This window comes from Numenius arquata, chromosome 12, assembly GCF_964106895.1.
Source record: "Numenius arquata chromosome 12, bNumArq3.hap1.1, whole genome shotgun sequence".
Classification (NCBI taxonomy): domain Eukaryota; kingdom Metazoa; phylum Chordata; class Aves; order Charadriiformes; family Scolopacidae; genus Numenius; species Numenius arquata.
This window is the reverse complement of record NC_133587.1, coordinates 34810275-34829637: the sequence shown is the minus strand read 5'-3', so window position 1 is coordinate 34829637 and position 19363 is coordinate 34810275. Positions and strand designations below refer to the sequence as shown.

The following is a 19363-nucleotide window of genomic DNA, read 5'->3' as shown; positions in this document are numbered from 1 at the left end:
CTACTTTCTTTCCCCTTAGACACCCAGTAGTTTCTCTTCTGAGGAGAGAATTCTCAATTGCCTCTAAGGGAAAATTCCTAATAATTTTTTATCCTATAGCAACATATCATCTTCCTTTAAAAAAAAAAAAAAGCAGCTTACATTTGCAAAAAGATATATTTGCAGATATAAGTTTGCACCTCCTGAGATGAGACCAAGAATAAAAAGCTATTTCCAGTTTCTCACATATGGAGAATAACTACACATAGCTAATATATGAACTGAGAAATTGCAGAGTGAATACAAAAATCATTCATGAGGCACCTAGGGATTATAACAGGAATTTATATTTATTTGCTCTATAACTACATGATACCTGGTGTTCTTTTGCAGATCTTTAAGGTCCAGAATTAAAGTCATTCTTCTGGGGGAGAGTTAGCAGTATGCATACTGGGATATGCATTCCATATCTTTGGAAAAGGAGGAACAACCTCTTTCAGTATTCATGCAGTTGTAAAGCATCAGTTAGTGGATTTTTGGCACCAATCTGGTTTCAGAGAAATGTTCTGTTAATTTGCATCTTCTCAAATGTAGGTTTTTACAGTCCTTCCCAGATGTCACCAGATACCTACTCATCAGAGGAGAGTGAAAGCCAAAGCTTCTAACTCATCCTAAAGTGGTATGTCATATCAATTTTTAAAAAGTAAATGAAACACACAAAGTATTATTGTTGCAGAAGGCACTCCAAATAGCAGATTCAAGGTAATTTGAGGAATTCCTATCTAGTTTCATTTTAAAAACTCTGTTCTAATTATCTAATTTGGAAATGCAACAAATTCTTTTAAGTACCCCTGAAAACATACACTGGTGACACCACTGTGCAGTTTGTCACTACAGACTTTTCTAGTGTGTGACATTTTTATGTCATTAAAGTGTTCAATTACCAAAGAAATGAGTGAAATAAAAATCCTGATTCTACAAAAATTCAAGGTACAATGAAAACTGCTGTGACCTATTTTTTCCCATGCTGAAAGCAAAAAGGATGAACAGTCCTGTTTACTAAGTGACAACAGCACTTGCCTATAGTCAGGCACATGCCTAAGTATTTGCATTGGTAATCAGAACCAAAATTAAACAGACAGACTTAATCACAGCTTTCAGGTAATAAACGATTATAGCAACAGCTCTCCTGTGATTTATGATGTGAAAAAAATACCATCATAATACCTGAAATACGTTATTCACAAATGAAATGTGAATAAAAATAGATTATGAATAAATATAATGTAAAATACTGAAGAATGAACTAGAGCTAAGAAACTACATAATGAAGTTAACCTATTTCCAGCAGAGCTGCCAGTTTGCCGACTTTTTTCCTTACAAAGAGTAGGAAAAAGAGATGCTGTATTCTGACTCCAACACAACAGATGTTATTATAGTACGCTAACTTCCACCTCGACACATTTAAAGGCTATTTATTCCTAACACTCCCTCTACTTTTTTTCTCTGTTTTTGTCTTTGCCATCATATCTGGTCTCTATCAGCATTCATTGCTTTCATTTATACACATCTCCATAATTAATATCTGAAGCTTTACTTTATAAGAAAGTTACGTATTTTATCTAACGTGTTCGGGAAGTGTCGTATTTGCAGCCTGTAAATGGTTTGTTTGCTGGGGTTTTTTTACAAACTGGTATTTAGTTGACATCTGCACAAATGGGAAGGACTTTCCAAAGGTTACATGGCAATGGTGAAGCTGGTCAAACAGAGTTCTGTTAGCACAGCTGATGAGCTGGAGGGACTGGAAGGTGGAAAAAAATCCCAGGTACGAATGAGTCTTCACTCAATAGAAACCACAGTAGAAAGGCAGATCTTTCACCTCAAGTCAGTACCCATTCTGGAGGATGAAAGCTATCCAAAAATAATCTGTCTCTGGGAAATTTCATTAAGTGTTCTGATAATCAAATTAATCTGACAATCTGGTGAAGCAAAACCAGGATTACAGGTACAAGACTGTTATGTGATCTTTTCCTGCACCTATTTCTTTATATAATAGTTGTTTTACTGAACACTAAAGAGTAGAACATGTACTTTCTTTTCATCTGTACAGGAACATTGTCTAACACTGAGGAGTGACTCAGGTGTGGCTGGCAAACTGCAGAACACTACACCCTCTGTTTTCCAGGGACTGACAATCCCAAATAAAGTAACGTTCACACCCCGTTTTACAGGATCAGGGTTGCAAGATGATATATCACCAAACCACCAAAGCCCATCTCTTGGCAAGAAGAATTCTCTCAATTGAGAAGCATTAAGCAGAGTAACTTTGTCAAGTAGCAGGAAAACATGGGCACTCCCAAGCAAAGGCTATCTTCCAGACTACAACAGAAACAATGGAAAATGGACTAGAAAGAAAATGTTCAAATATTTATTCACTAATACTCTGTCTTAAATAGAGCTAAACATACCCTATAAAACCAGCCCTAAGCAAGCCCTATTCAAATATTTGTTGCCTTAAATCAGCTTAAATCCAGGAACCCTGGACTAATATCAGTGACATCAGAAGGAACTGAACCTGCAACTGTCCTTATTTATACCAAACATAAAAACAACTTCAGGAAAACTGGGGAAGCTACTCATAAAAGGCTTCTGTTGATAACAGAGTCTCCTTATGCAGTGATGAACTTTCATCTGAAGGCAATTTATTGTTTTTTCTAAAACTGTATGGACAAAAGGTAAGATGATGAATGACAGGAAGCCTACCCTGGTAAAGGAGCATTAGGTGGCCAAACTCAGATTCTGGGAGCTTCATGCAGAGGCTTGAGTGAGGCTCATCCCCCCTTTACATGCACTACTATTTAATTTAGCCTCTCTGGCATGAACCTCCCTAAACTGCAAGTTAAGAGAAAGATGCACAACCACGCTCCTTTTAACAACCTGTGTAGCCACCCCATCACTGGGTAGCTGATCATTTCAGAGCTCTTCCCTATCTGCTAAACTATGAAAGTAGTTCCATAATTTGAAGATGATAAAGCATTGTTCTAAAGTTCTCTCAAGTAATTGTTTAATTAGGAAAGTTTGACAACCGGGTGTGATCAGCTCCGTCATTCAAGCTGAGTCAGATCCTTCATAAAAGCTGTGTGTTCTACTTTCTAAAATGTCAGCCATTTGACAGCTGTTTATTCTCAAGCCTGTGTGCTGTGTCCATTTCCTCCTCCCTTCTCAGTTATTTGCTTTCAGATTATAAACTCATTAGAGCAGGTGTTACTCAGAGAAACAAAAGCAAATGGACAGAAAAAAAAAAAAAAAGCCCTCAGCTGTTGATTTTTGTCTTGTTGGGTGGTATAAAACCAACCAGATACAGTACTACAACAAGCTTCCCATTCTGCTTTTTAAATGCTATTTGATTATAGTGTAATAAAATTTATACTGCCTAAAAATGTGATTGCTCCCAAAGAACATGATTATTTTATTTTTCTACAGCTCTTAAGATGGAAATTCACCAGATAGCACCAGTTAACTTTGGGTTTTCCTTAAAAATGTCAATTTTCACTATTATTACATTTATTTTGAATACACAATTTTTGTAACTGCCCTTCATCCTTGGAAATCATCCCCTACATGTAATGTATGTTGGTAAATTGTTATTATGAGCTGACCTAGTTGACTGAAATAAACTTCCAGATAGGCAGTACTAACAACTTTGAAATTTCACTTCATAATTGAGGAAAAGGAAAATTGCAGAATCCGATCCCAGATTTCAAGGGTTTAAAAAAAAAAAAAAAAAAAAAAAAAAAAACAGAAAACCAGACATTTCTTAAACATATATCAAACAAAATTAAAAAATCTAAAAGGAATACCCTGTGCTGAAGAATTTGGGAGCGAGGGGGCTATCTCTGCCAACTGTGTCACTAACTCCAAGATGTGTTCACCCACCTAAATGCTTGATGATATTTACCTTGGTATCTTGTCTTCATTAATACGCAGCTATCTCCAGAAAGTCATGACAGAAGTGTAATTCCTAAATTTCCCTTTCCTCCTCCTTTTTTTCTTCCTTGAGGAGATAAGTATGAAGTGGGGTTGTCACCGGTGACTACAGCCTTCTCCAACATATGGAAGGAGTTGCTATAATCCACAGGGTCATACCATGAAAGTAAGAAACAGTGTTTAGCTGAGAAGGTGGGATGAGAGGTGAGGTCAGGTCACAGAAGAAGTTGGATATAATATTTTGCTAGGGTAAGGCATTGCACAGACTACATACTGAGAATACTGAGCTGTGCTAAAATCTAGAAAAGGAAAGAATGTTTTATGAGTAACAGCTCACTGGAGATACTTGATAGCCTAACATCTATCATATCAGATATCAGATAAAGCTGAAATATAAACAGCAAGTATATAAAGTATTCCACACTCTAAACTAAAATTATAACAAATAATTTTGCCAAGAGAAATACATTATAATGTACACATTCTTACTAAAATAGAATAGACATTCACATTCTTTGGTGGTGATTTATCTGCGTTAATCAAGGGTTATAATCTTTGATGCCACATTTTTAATTCAGCGCTGAAGAGTAAACAGAATTTCATGTCTAACTTACAAATCAGTTGTGTAAGAGAGGTCAGGTTAATAGGAGACTATCTTTTAGAAGGACACAAGTAAAAGTTTCATGCAATGGAGAGCTCAGGGGCAACAGTGGCATAAACTAATCCTATCCCGAAACCCATCTCCCTGTTGCAGTTTCATGGATACCAGCGCTAATACCAGCTGTTTTTACTGCTTGTAAGCAAGACTGGTCCATTTTTTTTGTTTCAGCCAAACCAATACCCTTTACAAAGGCAAGATCAAGCAGTCACTGGCAGAAATACCATAAACTTCTGTTATTGCCAGACATTCTGTACTACAAAGCTACAGCCTGATAATAATGGAAAAAACACAGACAATTTCTTAACATGGAAACTCTTCCTCAGGCCTGAAGACAAGGCCTGACCTTCCAGATGAAGTAAACCCATCATCTGAAACAACTGTTCTGAGCTTAACTGACTCGTATTAAGCAACTAAAGAGTTGTAGAGAAAAGAGAGACTTCCTGCTGCAGAGCAGAATATTAACAAGAGAAGGGGTTATAATATCTTTAGCTCTTTTAGGACAGCAACAGGCAGGAAGGTAATTATCTCCGGCAGAATAGTGAGAGCAGAAGATTTCTGTGTGCCAGAAATCCAAAATATCTATCAGTTTTTCAGCATCCAAGATTGATTTCCGTAAGGCATTTTGTAGAATTTGTTGAGGTTCAAACTTGAGAGATCAAAGATTAATTGGGCAGGGAGGGAGTAAAAGTGGGGGTTTTACGTGTATCCATATATTTCCTGACTTTTTTTGAACTGAGGACATCTGGAAGTATATTAGGTTTTGGGAGGCACATATATCTCTGTGCATTACCTTGTACTTGTTGGCTATGATTTCAAGCTTATATAACTGTCATTGCATGCTGTTAAGCTATGACTGAAAGAAAAGACTTTACACCCACTACAACCAGCTGTACTTCCCATAGAACTTCCAGTTACTGATTTTTACATGTTAAAATAGCTTGTTTTATCAAAGTATTAGTTTGAAGCAAGATAGGTATGCAATGTTAAGTGCTAACTCTCCATTCAGAGAGACTGTGCATCAACAAACTATGTTTAGTATTTAAGAATGTTTCACTGAAACTATAGGAAAAAACACAGTAAGATGCAGTAATTTACTAAGCTACTTTGCTTCTCAAAAATTCCTTCTCAAAAGGAAGAAATTCTATAAAGTTAAGCCCCTCTAATCTTTTCAGAAAAAAGTTTCCTAATTTTTTGATGAGCACAGCTGTTCTGAATGGTGTACTGTTATTGGGAATGCTATGGTGTATTGAGGCCATGAAATGGTTGAGATAAAAATAGAGCTCTTCCAACCCCCTCACAAGTAAAGCCCCTAAAACTCACATAAGAAAACTCAGTAATCTTATGTACACATTAACCTCTATGTCCTTCATGCTTTCTCTTGACTGTCCAAAACTAGTAAGTCTTCATGGTCCCCTTCCTTCAGCTCTCCAATACCAGACTCCGCTACCATTTGTCTCTCTTACGTACAGACCTCCTGTTCATTTACCTGCTTTTTTCCCCTCTCTTGCTCATCCTGTTATGCCAGTTTCTTCTCTGTCTCATCCAGAGGTCACCTTCATTTGTTTGCAATTACCAGAAGGTGATTTTCTCAAAGAAATTTTTTCCAGGATTGCTAATATCCTCCATCTACCTCACTTGTTCCAGTCCCTTATGTGACAAACCTTCCTGACTACTCGCTCACAGGACCTTCCTAAACAACTTACTTGCAAAACCTATATATGTCAAAGTCACGCTTGTGGTTTTGAAGTAATGTAGTAGGTCATCCTCAACCAACCAAACTTTAGTTTAAGCTACTTCATTAGTGTCACCTCAGTGGGGAGAGACAGGGGAATCCCTCTCCAAATGTGCTGACCTCTCCCCAACTTCACCTGAACTTCTGGTTTTTGAACAGCTAAATTGCAGTACATAGGTATTTACAGCCAGATACTCACCCCAGCCTGGGAAACATATTAAGACAATACCAAGTGGAAAGCAATACCTGCATTCAGGGAGACATTTACCTGACCTATGTTAGATATGTACAGCTGTGTAAAATTAACTGAAATTTATAAACTAGATACAGGTTAAAAGGAGTCTAGAATGATTAGCTCAAATAATTACATTTAGTTAGATGAATCCCACCCCTTACATCAAGAGAAATAAATTCTTTCTACTCCCAGAGCAGTTTCTCATAGTCTACACACATTTCCTGACTCCATTTTTGCCACAGCTTTGGCCTAAATGACTGAATTCATATTTGTGTTTTGTGAATCCCTTTTTCTTCTCGTCACCTTGCCTCATCTTCTCATGCCTCAAACTGGTCCATTGAACATCTCAGTTTTGCTGCTGCATTTGACTGTCTCTTCCATGAGAATGTCAGTCCACCCTATCTTAAAAAAAAATCCCACAAAGTTATAGTTTAAGTTTTAAAGTTTAAAGATTAAACATCTTAAAGTTTACATCTTTACAGATCGTATACAACTCATTAATCTCCATTCCTGATCTCCAAATCCAATAATTTTACTTCTACTAAACATTTCCTTTCTCATTCCCTCTTTTAAACATCCACATTCCCAACATGGCATCTCTTCTGATTGTTTCCCTGCAAACATGCTCTTCTTCGCCTGCATCTTCACTCCCTCATTCTTCATTTGCAAACACAAAACTTCAACAATATTACTTACTGCCTTCCTAAATTTATTAATAATGACCATGCTGAGCCTAACCAAATACACACCCAGCTCAGCATCCTGTCTTTGATGGAGACTAGCAGTGGACTTTCCCCCTTGGATATTTTCCCTCCTTTGTCAATTTTATCACCAAAACCAGACTGATCTTTCCTCTATTCTATATTGAAAGTCCTTCTAAATCTGCCTGTAAACACCAACACAGATTTTTGCAGGACCTTATATATTCTGATTCTGTAAGAATAACTTCAGAGATTTATCTAAACTTTAGACTACAGTGTAAGCAGGATAAGGCCAAAATATATATAATTTCCAGAAAGTTGGGATATAGACTGCCTTTTGGCTTCCACAGGAAGGAATTCTTCTTATGGATTTGGATATGTATGACCGGCAGTAATCACCTGCATCTGAGCTCGTGTTCTTATGTTCTTTTTCCAGCCAATGGAAACCTGATTGATGCAGGAGACCTCAACTCCCTGCTTATCAGTGGGTTCCGCTGCCTTCAGGGACTGCGGTTGCCCTTTTCTCACTAATGGCAGTCTCTCCACACTGAAGTTTATAAGCATTGCTGTTCACTGTAACTACACAGGCAACTGCCTATTTATCATTAGTGTGTCAATATTAATCACCCTTTGCTATTTTAGCAGAACTACCCAAATATTCCAGGATCTAACAACTAGGAGTAACCTAATTTAGATTACTGACAGCATGGTATGATGACGGTGTGGTATGATGATGGTTTTGGGACTGGTATTACTCCTTAATAGCAAAAAAAGAAGGAAGACAAGTAGAAATATTCGCTTGCATTTCACCAAATACAGAGAAATGTTGGGGTAGAGTCATGTAGGAAGCAGGAAAGAGCTTATATTTCCAAAAACTTGTCTGTTTCCTTTCAATCAGTAAACCAAATAAAACCAAAAATATCTCCCTAGAAATCTCATCCTATGAACAACCTTTAGAGCACCCTGCAATTGCTTCCTTTTACTGGTAAAGAAATAGTTCACTTCCTGGCCATTTGAAACTTTCAACAAAAACAAGTTAGATAGTAAAAAGATATTGTAGAGCAGTTATGGCATGATGCCAAAACCATTAATTCATATTCTTACCTTTAATTCAATGGAACTAACAGATAGACATGCCTTGATATCAAACTACTTTCAAGTTGCTTTCTAATATAACTGATTATTTAGAAACATTTCTAGAATATACAGAAATACTTTTGATGAGGGGAAGCATACAGCTTCCTACACTGGATCCTTCATGTTCTGAGTGCACAGCATTGTCTTAATTACATTATTTTGTTGATATTTTTATTTGCTAGCATTATATCATAAATTACACTCCATCATCAATAATTACATCAAATTAACATGATATCAGAATATCTGAGTGCCTATGAGAAGTTCCAAATAAATGTAACTGGAAAGTCAGGCAATTTTATCTACTGAACAGATGGCAACACTGTAATTCCCCTGCTTTCTCAGCCAGTCTGCTCCAAGCCTCAACTAGCATTTTGACCCAAATGCTACTGAAGTCAATGGGAAGGTTGACACTGACCGAGATTCAGCTCAGCTCAGAATTGCTGCAAGAAGCAAAACTTCAGTCCTCATGGATCTCCAAGACAGTTGACAATGATGGCTGAGAACAAGTCATGCTAATTTTGTTATGGTAACAACTATCCAACAAGAACCAAACCAAGATACGCTTTTTTTGCTGTTCCCCATGAAACACTCATAGACAAAAGCTCTCCATCACTACTTCTTTTGGATCAGCATTAACTGAAAAGCCAAAAAAAATTTGTATTTTTTCATCTGTCCTACTCTTTATTTCATTTTATTGTAATTTAAGAATCAACACTGGAGAAATGCTTTCCACCAATGGGAAATGAAGTCCCTGCTCTTGTAATTCCATACTTCTGATCAACTTTAATCACTTGAAACTCCTAACCCATGTCTAAAATGTTTTTTCAGCTGCTAAACATGCACTCTATACTTTGTGAAAGTCCTACAAGTAACATGCAACATTTTTTAAAAGTCTGTAAAGTTTGTATCCTCAATTACATTTAAACCCTAGTGAAATGTAAGACACTGTTTTGCTCGTTATGTGTGTCAGGAACTCACAGCTACAGGTTTAGAAGAAGATTTCATGTTTATAAGCCGAAATGTGACCAACTTGTCTTTTTGTTAGTTAAAAACTAAATTCACAGGTATTTCACTTGCAAAAATTTTGCATGGGATGATTTGAATACAACTTTGAAGGAACTTTTACAAAGTCTATGGAACAACCGTTTCCAGAAATTTCCACAGCATATTAATGTACTCATTTAAGAAGAAAATGCAGATGGATAAATGGGATTGCATGCAGCACAAAAGATCAAATTATATTGCAAAATTATACTCGTATTCACTGAAGGTTATAAGCATCATTTTACACATTAGAGGTCAATGTGAAGGCACTGCACCAAGCACACATTTACTCTCTTTTCTAATATATTTGAGGATGACTTCTGCTGTAAAGTATTGGTATTTTAGGACTAATGAAATAATGTGATTAAGAATGTTCACAGTTAACTTTGTTCCCAAGTTGTCTACCTCACCCAGACGATCTAATACGAAAATAAAATACCACTGCAACTTTCTGAATAGATTAGTCTATTTAAAAAGCCATGCAATTGCATGAAAAACTTAATTGTTTGAGCTGCAATTTTTACTGAAGTAACTGCTTTGTGTTTATTGGAAGGCATTGTAGGTTTAACTGCTTCCTCAGCATAATTATTTTCTAATAAGAAAATGTTTCATTGAAAAAAAATCCATACAACCATCACTACAGGAGAAGAATAACCAAAATCTGTAGAATTTAGCAAAAATTATCAGGATATATTGTTCACAGATGATTACTTTGTAAAACACATAAAGTTCCATAATCTTAAGTGGACTGTCTCTTATAAACAATTCAAGATGTATTTAGAGTATTAAACTCTCAGCCCCAGTGTTTCATCAAAGACTAATGAACACTACTATGATCTCAGCTGATTTTTTTCTGCGGAAAAGATAAGAATCTCTCTCCTGGGCTAAACCTGGGCAAAAGACAGAGAAGGGAAAGGCTACAGTTTTTCTCATTTATTTATATTTAAAATGCTACTATAAATGTCAAGAAATGGAAGAATATGTGTTTTTGTTAATAATAACATCTTATAAAAACACCTCCCCACAGGAACAATCTACAAAGCCTCATTAATTATATAGGCAGCGGCAGCAAAAGTCTAAATCTTTAATCTTATTTAACTGTAACTTTAAAACCTCCAATTTCTTAAACAAGTTTGAAAGTATGTTACAAAATAAATAGGTCACCATTTGGAGATTATTGGAAAGCATAGAAAAAAGTTGACCAAAAAGAGAGGAAAATAATGAAAATGGATTAAAACTTCCTATGAAGTGGTAAATGACATGAACTTCTACTTCTGAACCAGCTTTTAGGAAGACTTTCTGAAATGCTTAATAGGAACAAATTAATAAAAAACTGTTTCTATAATTTAATGGCTTTTAAGGCAGTTTCTAGCACATATTATAGAGGTTTCATAATGCACCTGTGTTCAATTTTTAATTAAAGAAGATGGGACTGTGCACAAGAAGAAACCAAATGAGTATCTTCCACCTATAACCACAAATAATCCCAAAACTCAGATACCTTGTAAAATTACAGTTGCATCTCCTGATTGTGTCTAAAAATTGCAGTCTAAAATTGAACATAATCTGTTATAATAAATAGTTTGGACTCAAGATAAATGAGATCTGAAACACTGATCCATAAAGGAAATAAAGTAAGTCTAAGGGAATAGACAGCTAAAACTGTTTCACTTCCAGTAATGCAAATGTTTTCCTGCATCTTGTCAAACAATAAATCCTCTCCCTTCTTTCACAGAGATCCGTGAGATATCAGTTAGTTCCCTATCCCAGCAAGAAGCAGAAAGCCTCAACTTGTATAACTGCTCTTGAAATATCTCTGAATTATACCTCCCAGACCACTGGATTCACTGTGTAAGATCAAGCCTGATCTTCCCCCATTCCCCTCCACGCAAGGACAGCCTTAACAGGCTGGCATCCTTGCCGAGGCAGAAGCACAGAGAAGCTACAGGGAAGTGACAAACACATAAACGTTGTTTCATAGCTATAACACACTGAAAAATATTTTGTGAGCCAGACTGGTTTGCAGTTTATGTTTAGGGAGAGAGAATCTAAATCTGACTACTTTGAAAGCACAATGTATAGCCTATTGCATTAGTAAAGATAAAAATTACAGCTATTACTTTCAATATTTTTATACAAGCTTTCTCCTCAGCAGATTAGGAGAAATAGTCTATATCTATAGCAACCAGGAGAGAGGAGGAAGGGATATACCCAGTCCAAACCATTTGTCCTTAAAACCCTGCATCACTACCTTCACTATAGCAAGCATTTAATAGCTCATTTTTATTGCCACTTGACTGAAGTCTCATTAAAAACATGGTCAGCTGATTTTAATTCCTTCTTAATAAATAAAATGTACATGAGGAAGGCCGCACTGATACTTTTGTAGGAGGCTTCCTTTCTTTCTTAAAGTCATTCTATTTTTTGTTTTAGAAAAAGATTTCTTAGGGACAGCTAGTTTACCTTTCACTCTCTGATCTCCACAACCACTCTAGGTAGGTATTAAACTGGGAAAAAATACAATATTCTCCATGTTATGAACTTCTTGACTTAAAGTGAGTTTCAGAAAGATACTGTAAGTGAAAGGAGACTGACTTTATTAGTAGATCTCATTGGAGAAAATTCTGAGCATACAGTCATGAGCGACTCAGGAGAGGACTGCCAAGGAGAGGGGCACAGCAGAATAGCATTTCAATGCACAGGTTTTTTTCAGCATCCCTTCGTGTTAGCGTGGGTCATTTTAGCTGGTGGGGATGTTTACTGCAGGCAGTATCTTCTAAAAGAGGAAGATGTTGGTCAGGGAATGTCTCGACAAAAGGAGGCTGTTTAATGGTCTTCACTGGGCAGCACTGGGTATTTTTAGACACCTCTAAAACGGCCTTAGCCAGGAGCCAGTGCTGCCTTCTCCCTCCAGCAGCATGACTTAGGGGTGGGCACCAGCGAAGGCTGGGCTGCATCTGGGGGTTTGTGGCCTGGGGATTTCCTGTGGGAATTTCCCATTTCCAAATGGGAGGGCAGTCTCATGGGCTGAACCCACTAAACGGGGAGGAGGGTTAAATGTATGGAGGCTGGATACATTTTTAGTGACTCCCCACCGGTGCACCTCGACTTCAGGGGCCTTGTGATCGTCTCGGAGGAAGTTTTCAGCGTCTGGGGAGACTTGGTGGGGCCGGCTCCCTGGAGGTGTCCCCAGAGATCTCACCCGGGACACGCCGCTGGGGCAGCTGGGGCGCTGGGCCGGCCTGGGGGTGACCAGGGACGGGCGGGGAGAGGCGGGACCTGGGAGATGTGAGGGGCCGGGAGCCGGTGGCGACGGGCCGGAGGACAGGGACTCTCAGAGGCAGCCGGTCGTGAGAGACCGGCGGACGGGGCCCCTCAGCAGGACCCGGTCGTGAGGGACCGGAGGACGGGGCCCCCCTCCACGGGAGCCGATAGCGATGGGCCGGAGGACGGGGCCCCTCACCGGCAGCGGTGCGGGCGCGGCCGCCGGGGGCCTGCCGAGCTGCCTCTGAGGAAGCTGTCGGGCACAGCGGAGGGAGCGAGGGGACGGCGCGGCCCCGCTCCCCGTCAGCCCCCACGCCTCCCGCCCCTCGCCCCACTCACCGATCCGCGCCTCGGCGGCGGCTCCGGCGGAGGGCGGTTGGCCGCGCGGGGCGGCGGCGAGGACCTGCAGCAGCGGCGGCAGCAGCAGCGGGAGGACGGAGCCGAGCGCCCCCATCATGCCTGGCCCATCGCAGGCGGCTGTCCCGCTCCCCTGCCCGCCGCCCGCCAGCCCTCACTCCATGCCGCCCTCCCTCCCTCCCGCCCGCCCTTCTGCCGCTGCCCTGCTCCGGCGAGCGGCAGCCGCAGCGGATTCAACACCCAGGACAGCGACCGGCGCCGCCTGCCCGCCCCACAGCCGGCCCCGCCCCGCCCCGGCCCGGCCCGGCCGCGGCACCGCCTCCCCGCTCCCCGCCCGGCCCTCCCTGCCGGGATGGCGCCGTACCGGCCCCCCCCTGCGGCGGGGTGAGGGCAGGGGCCGACCGCCGAATCGTCGCTGCCCCTGAGGGAGGCTCGGCCTCAGGCGGGCCGGCAGGCTCCGGGCGCTGCCCCGGGGGCAGCGGGGATCCTTCCCGTCAGGGCGGCTGTTCGCCCGAGTCCCCCGCAAAGATGGCTGAGCAGGGGAAGGGAGTTATTAAACGCGCTTGTTCCACACACCTGTGTGTAAAATCAGTTCAGCCCCTGCCAAAGTTTTGCCTTGAAAAACACGCCAGCTGGGTGGGTTCTCCCTGCGGCCTCCTCAGCGGTGGTTTATTTACTGCCGGGTTTTCCTCATAAAATTACTTGCCATCCTGAAGGATTTTACGAGCCCTCAGGTGAACACCTCCCACAGCTGAGGTGTGTGTGTGTGTGTGTGTTTGCCTGGGAGATGTCCGTGTTCGTCCTCCACCTCCTGTCCCCGATTCACTCCACTGAGCGGGCTGCCGGGAGGGAGCGGGGGCTCAGGCACGAATCCTCCTCCTTCACAGGCTCTCATTTTCTCACAAACTCCGTGTAATAATATTTAGCCTTTAACACGGCAGTCACGGCCACCGAGGTGAAACAGCGCAGCTGCCATGCCTCCTGGCAGGGGATGCGCTTTTGTCTAGGACAGCCAGCTCCGTGTCACGGCGAGGGACGGCTGGTCCCAGCCACCTCCATCACCCTGACGTCTGCTTTACTCCTCCCTGAAGTCTCAGATTCACCCGATCTTCCTCTTATTGGAGGTAAACAGCTCTAACTATACGCCCTGACATGCTTCATCCCTGGTTTTAACCAGGTACAGTCATGACAGACTCACACTCAAGGTATTTAAATTTGTAATACATGAATCATAGAATCATAGAATGCTTCGGGTTGGAAGGGACCTTAAAGATCATCCAGTTCCAACTCCCCTGCCATGGGCAGGGACACCTGCCGCTAGACCAGGTTCCTCAAAACCCCATCCAGCTTAGCCTTGAACACTTCCAGGGATGGGGCACCCACAGCTTCCCTGGGCAACCTGTTCCAGTGCCTCACTGCCCTCACAGGAAAGAATTTCTTCCTCATATCTAATCTAAATCTCCCCTCTTTCAGCTTAAAACCATTACCCCTCATCCTAGCCCATGAAGTGGCTTTGCCATAGATCAGAGAACTAAATAACCAAAGCCCACAGAACAAACTAACCCGGGAAGAGCACAGCTGTTCTTTCTTGCTCCCCTCAAAGGTGGCAGAGAATACAACACCAACATGTCCAGAATAGGGTGGACATCAGGTCTGGCCTCCATGTTGGGACCAGCTGGCACCTGCCATGGAGTGGTCAGCCAGGCCTGGAGGCCCAGATTTGAGCTTTGGTCCATTTTCCAAGCAGGGGGGCTCGGTGGGAGCTCATGGAGGGTACACGGGGCACTTATGGCACCTGCTGCCCTGATAGACAGTTGCAGACTTCTCTTTCTCAGTTTTGATCCGGGGGAAAGGTGTGAGCCTCTGTGCTGGGGAAAAGGAGTCATGGCTTCTAGAACTGGTGCAAAGTCACCTTCTTTCCTTTGTGGTTACAGTTGGTGACTCAAATGCAAAAAAGGGCATTATTTGATTCAGAAAACAGAAATTTCAAAAAAATATATCAATACTGGATGGTGTTCGCTGGGCCAGGGTTTGCAAAAGGGTTGGATGGTCTTTTCAAGCATTTCTGTCCTTGAGGTCTATTACATGGTTGCTTACATCTTGCAGGGGAGTGGTTTCACTAACCCAAAAGGTCCCTTTACCTCAGGAAAATCAATTTTGATGACTCTGAAAGAAACCTGAGCACGGAAAAGGGAGAAACAAAAAAGGAGGAAAAAGCGTTCTACGGAAAGGACAAGATGAGAAATGAAAGTGCTGAAACATAAATTAGTATATTCTCATGGGTTATGCAAACCATCTGGCTTTAAAAGCTAGTAGTAGGAACAAGGAAAAAGGTCATCTGAATTAGCAGAGAACTGCAAAACAACTGAAGGTAAGAAAGGAGCAAATGGCAGGCACAGCAAGAGAACAAGTTGTTTGTCAAAATACAAAATAGCAGTGGTATTACTGGAAGTCATTGCAGCTCTGCAACGAATGATTTGCATAGCTCCTGTGAATTTATGATCAAATACTATGCAGATTTTAAAAGGAAATTAAAATTCTCTTAGCCACTCCGTGCAGAGGATTAGCAAAATGACATTTGTTCAAATGCATGTGAAGCAATGTGAAAAATCAAGAGAGAAAGGGCATTCATCGAAGACAGACATAAATCCTTGAGTACACAAGGTTAGTAAAGACAGGAGCAAGGCGTCAAGGATAAAGTAAAGAGCCAATCAGTAGGTGAATTGGGCGTTTGGAAATAACTCAAGTAGCAATTCTCAGGACTGGAGAGTGTAGAGTATTCCCTACCTGGCTCTATTTTACAGTTGTATAGTAGGCTGCACCTAGTGAAGATACACAGATCTGTCTTAAAGCCCCAGGAACAGACAGATTGAAGTCAGGGGTAGTAGGTATAATGAATTTTGTTAATGACGTGTAAAAACTGCAAGACTCAAGTACTGTGTGTAAATTAGATGAATAACAGTATCACAGTGTAAATAACATGTTGTGACACATGCAGGTTACTTGCTGGTTCACAGTCGTTTTCTCAAGACATTTCTCAGTGCCAAGGCTTTTAATAGTTTGTAAAATAAATTAAGTATCTATGTTTAGGTCTACCACCCTTGTGGGATTGTTTTCTTTGTGGTTTTTATTATCATGTTTTCAGTAAGTTTCTGAACTGCAGAAAAAGAAATCCTAAAGGGTATAAGTAATTTGTGAAAATTACTAGAAAAACTAGAAAAATTACTCTGTTCTTGAAGTCAGGGATATTGTGGGGCTCAAACAGAACTGCAGGACTTGATAGTTTTGAAAAAGGAATAGAAGAAGGTATGTTATTTCTGTTAGGGCATATTAAATCTTTTTGGTGAGGGATTCTAAACTAGTAAAGATACTGAATGGTGGCTGAATGGGTAGAGTATCACCTCTCCATTGTTAATGTGAATGTGAGGCTATCTGAAAGAATGACATTGGAAATTATAGATCTGAAAAAAATCAGCACAGTGAATAACATATTGAAGTTTAACATGTCCTTCACTGCTGGAGCTGAGTCTTTTTATGAGACCCATGTTGGTGTGAAAAACATGCTAGGCAAAGTGAAAGAAGAGCTGGATAATCTGTATGATTTTATGCCTATGAAAGATTTACATCCCTATCCATGGTAACCATGGCTGAAACGGAGGTCTTCAAGGAAACACTTTCTTGTTTGAAAATGCCATGTTGTCTGACTAAGGTTTTTAATGAGAAACATACATGTTTTAATTGAGAATCCATTAGTTAGGGCCAGAAAAAGATCCAGAAAGGGCCAGAAATGATCCCAGAATGGCTAATTGCCCAGTAGCCAGGACACCTGAGTGGGCTGAGATTTTAAAGCTTCAAATTTTTGCTCTGGTCGATTCAAAGACATGATCTAATCATTGGACAATAAGGTCAGCCTCTTTATCCCTCTCAATTTCACTGGGCCATTCAAGATTATATTAAAATCAAACAGCCCTGCTAAAAAAGACATTGGTGGGCAGGAGTAGTTTTGCATGAAGAGGCAAGAATATGAGTATAAGATTTATTTTGTTGATTTAATACTGTTTAGAAAGAAATAGTAGGAGTTAATGAATCAATTAGCTGGGATTTAATGATAGTATTTTTACAGGTGTAAGAAGAAAAGGTGCCAAAATTGTATGAACCAAAAATTGGGTGCGGCTAAAAATTAAGATAAACACAGGATTCAGTTGAAGTAGAACATTGCCAGAGAATAATTTACGTATAAAAATACACAAAGGGAAAATACTGTTACTAATTCTATACTTATAAGTAATTAAGTGATATGAATAAAATGTTGTAAACAGGATTAAAATAATACGTGATAGTTAAAGGCTAAGGACTATAAAGCACCAAGGTATCATCTGAGTTTTACTGTGTACTTAGTTATTGAGGTCATGATTTTTAACTACAAATAGGAATTATATATACAAGCATAGGTACACCTGCATGATTGTAGAAATTGTATGTGTATATTTGTACAGGATAGAACTTCATGTTTCATCTAAGGATCACAGAGCTAATTGTCAGTTTAGCCAAGTATAAGGAGCCTAAACAAAAGGTCAGTTCCAGCTCTGCTAAATACAGTCTACCTGCACAGGCAAACACACCCTTAAAAAAAAAAAAAAAAGCATTAAAATTGCCTTCTTCATTTTCTTTCTTCCTCTTGTCCCCCGGTCCCCCTTGTCGTCCCCTCCCCAAATCAAGGCTTCCGAGCACATTAATTGCAGATCATTTGTCCTGTTAATGGGCCCAAAATCCACAGGGAACAATATCTATCAGGCAGTTTATCTAAGATTCAGTAACCTAGATATCTTGGCAGAGCTCTAAGATGTATTGGGGGGGGGGGGAGTGTAGCGGTGAAAAAGGAGAGAAAGAGGTTTGTGCTGTATCCCTGCCTAGACAAGGCAGAATTTAGACTATTTTATCATTTACATTTTCTGGTTCTAGAGGACATGGGTAAAGTATTCAAAGCCTGTAGATGTTTATACAGACACAAAGGTTGTCTTTCGGAGGCTCAGTGCTGCTCATGTAACCTTCACCATGCTTTTTTGAGGGGAGAAAGAGCTGATTGAGCAGCAGTAATCCTCCTGCAACTTGCTTGTGATTTGAGGACATCTTTCAGAAGACACTGAAAAATAAGGCTAGAAAAACCATTTCTAGAGCCACATCTTGGAGTACCATGGTTACAAGAGCAACAGTACCAGTTGCCACTTTGCATATTGTTGGTGTGAGCAGTCATAAACTGTGTTTTAGGAGGCTGATGGGGACTCTACACTCTTTAGGATGATCTGGCAAAGACACTCTTCGAGCTGCAGAACTGTTCACACGTTCATATCCTGGAATATTTTGATTATATTTATGTACTATTGTTGATGGAAAGTTTAAAGTGGCAAGATTTCTTTCTAAATTACAGGGGTGGGTTATTCCAACTGTATTGTAGAGGCTGTAATAGCTCTTGGGATTAAAAACTATCAAAATAGTTACTAGAAATTTTGCGCTATAAGTACATATAAGTATAATGCACTTATAAGTAGTTTCTTTTATTTATGTATGTTGAAAAAGTACATGCATGGTTATATAGCTCTGTATATTTAACCCTTTAGTTAAAAGAAAACATATCACTTATTCCATGTACACATTTTTTGAAACATTGAATTAAAATAGTTAATATTTTAAAGCAGTTAAGAATGAAGGACTTTATCCTGCAGTAGTGATAAGCAATATGTCCAAAAAGCTATCCAGTGCCTGAGACACTAAGAGTGTTTAGAGGATGAGAAGCTATACAGAAGCCTGGATTACTGAGAGCTGAAGTCATATAACTCTCTCTATAGCAGTACAAATACTTAAATTTCAACTTAGTGGTTGTATTCTACATTCAGGAACTAAGTTTATTAAAGGAATAGAAAGTTACTAAAGGGAGAAATCTTTAGCTGGTATAAAAAGGTGTAGCCCTAGGTCATATCAGCAGTGGCTGTGGTCTTTCTCAATTATTTAATATTTCATAGTATAACTAAAACTACTTGAAAGGATTTTAACATTCAATACAGAAATTACTGGTTCTCAGTATCAGTTATTTCGTATCTATAAAAGTAGTAGAGCCTTTAGGATTTTAAAATGAATTCTTACTGAATTCAGTTTAGCAGGAAAATAAATATTTGCAGGGTCTAGAAGATGTCGGATTGCTTGATGGAAGAGTGTGGTGGGATTCATTTTATGCATATCACAGCAATTCAGTTGTATCTAGGAAT

At 40.0% G+C, this 19363-nt stretch overlaps 1 protein-coding gene across 1 annotated transcript in view; it reads right to left on the bottom strand.

Moving 5' to 3' along the window:
- PTPRN2 (protein tyrosine phosphatase receptor type N2) overlaps positions 1-14764 on the bottom strand; it is a 654118-nt gene extending 639354 nt beyond the window's left edge. The window contains 4 exon segments of the mRNA XM_074157635.1: positions 13083-13373; positions 13376-13474; positions 14588-14631; positions 14727-14764. Of these exon segments, the coding sequence (XP_074013736.1) occupies positions 13083-13373; positions 13376-13474; positions 14588-14631; positions 14727-14764 (472 nt within the window).
- Between the last annotated feature and the right edge of the window lie 4599 nt (positions 14765-19363).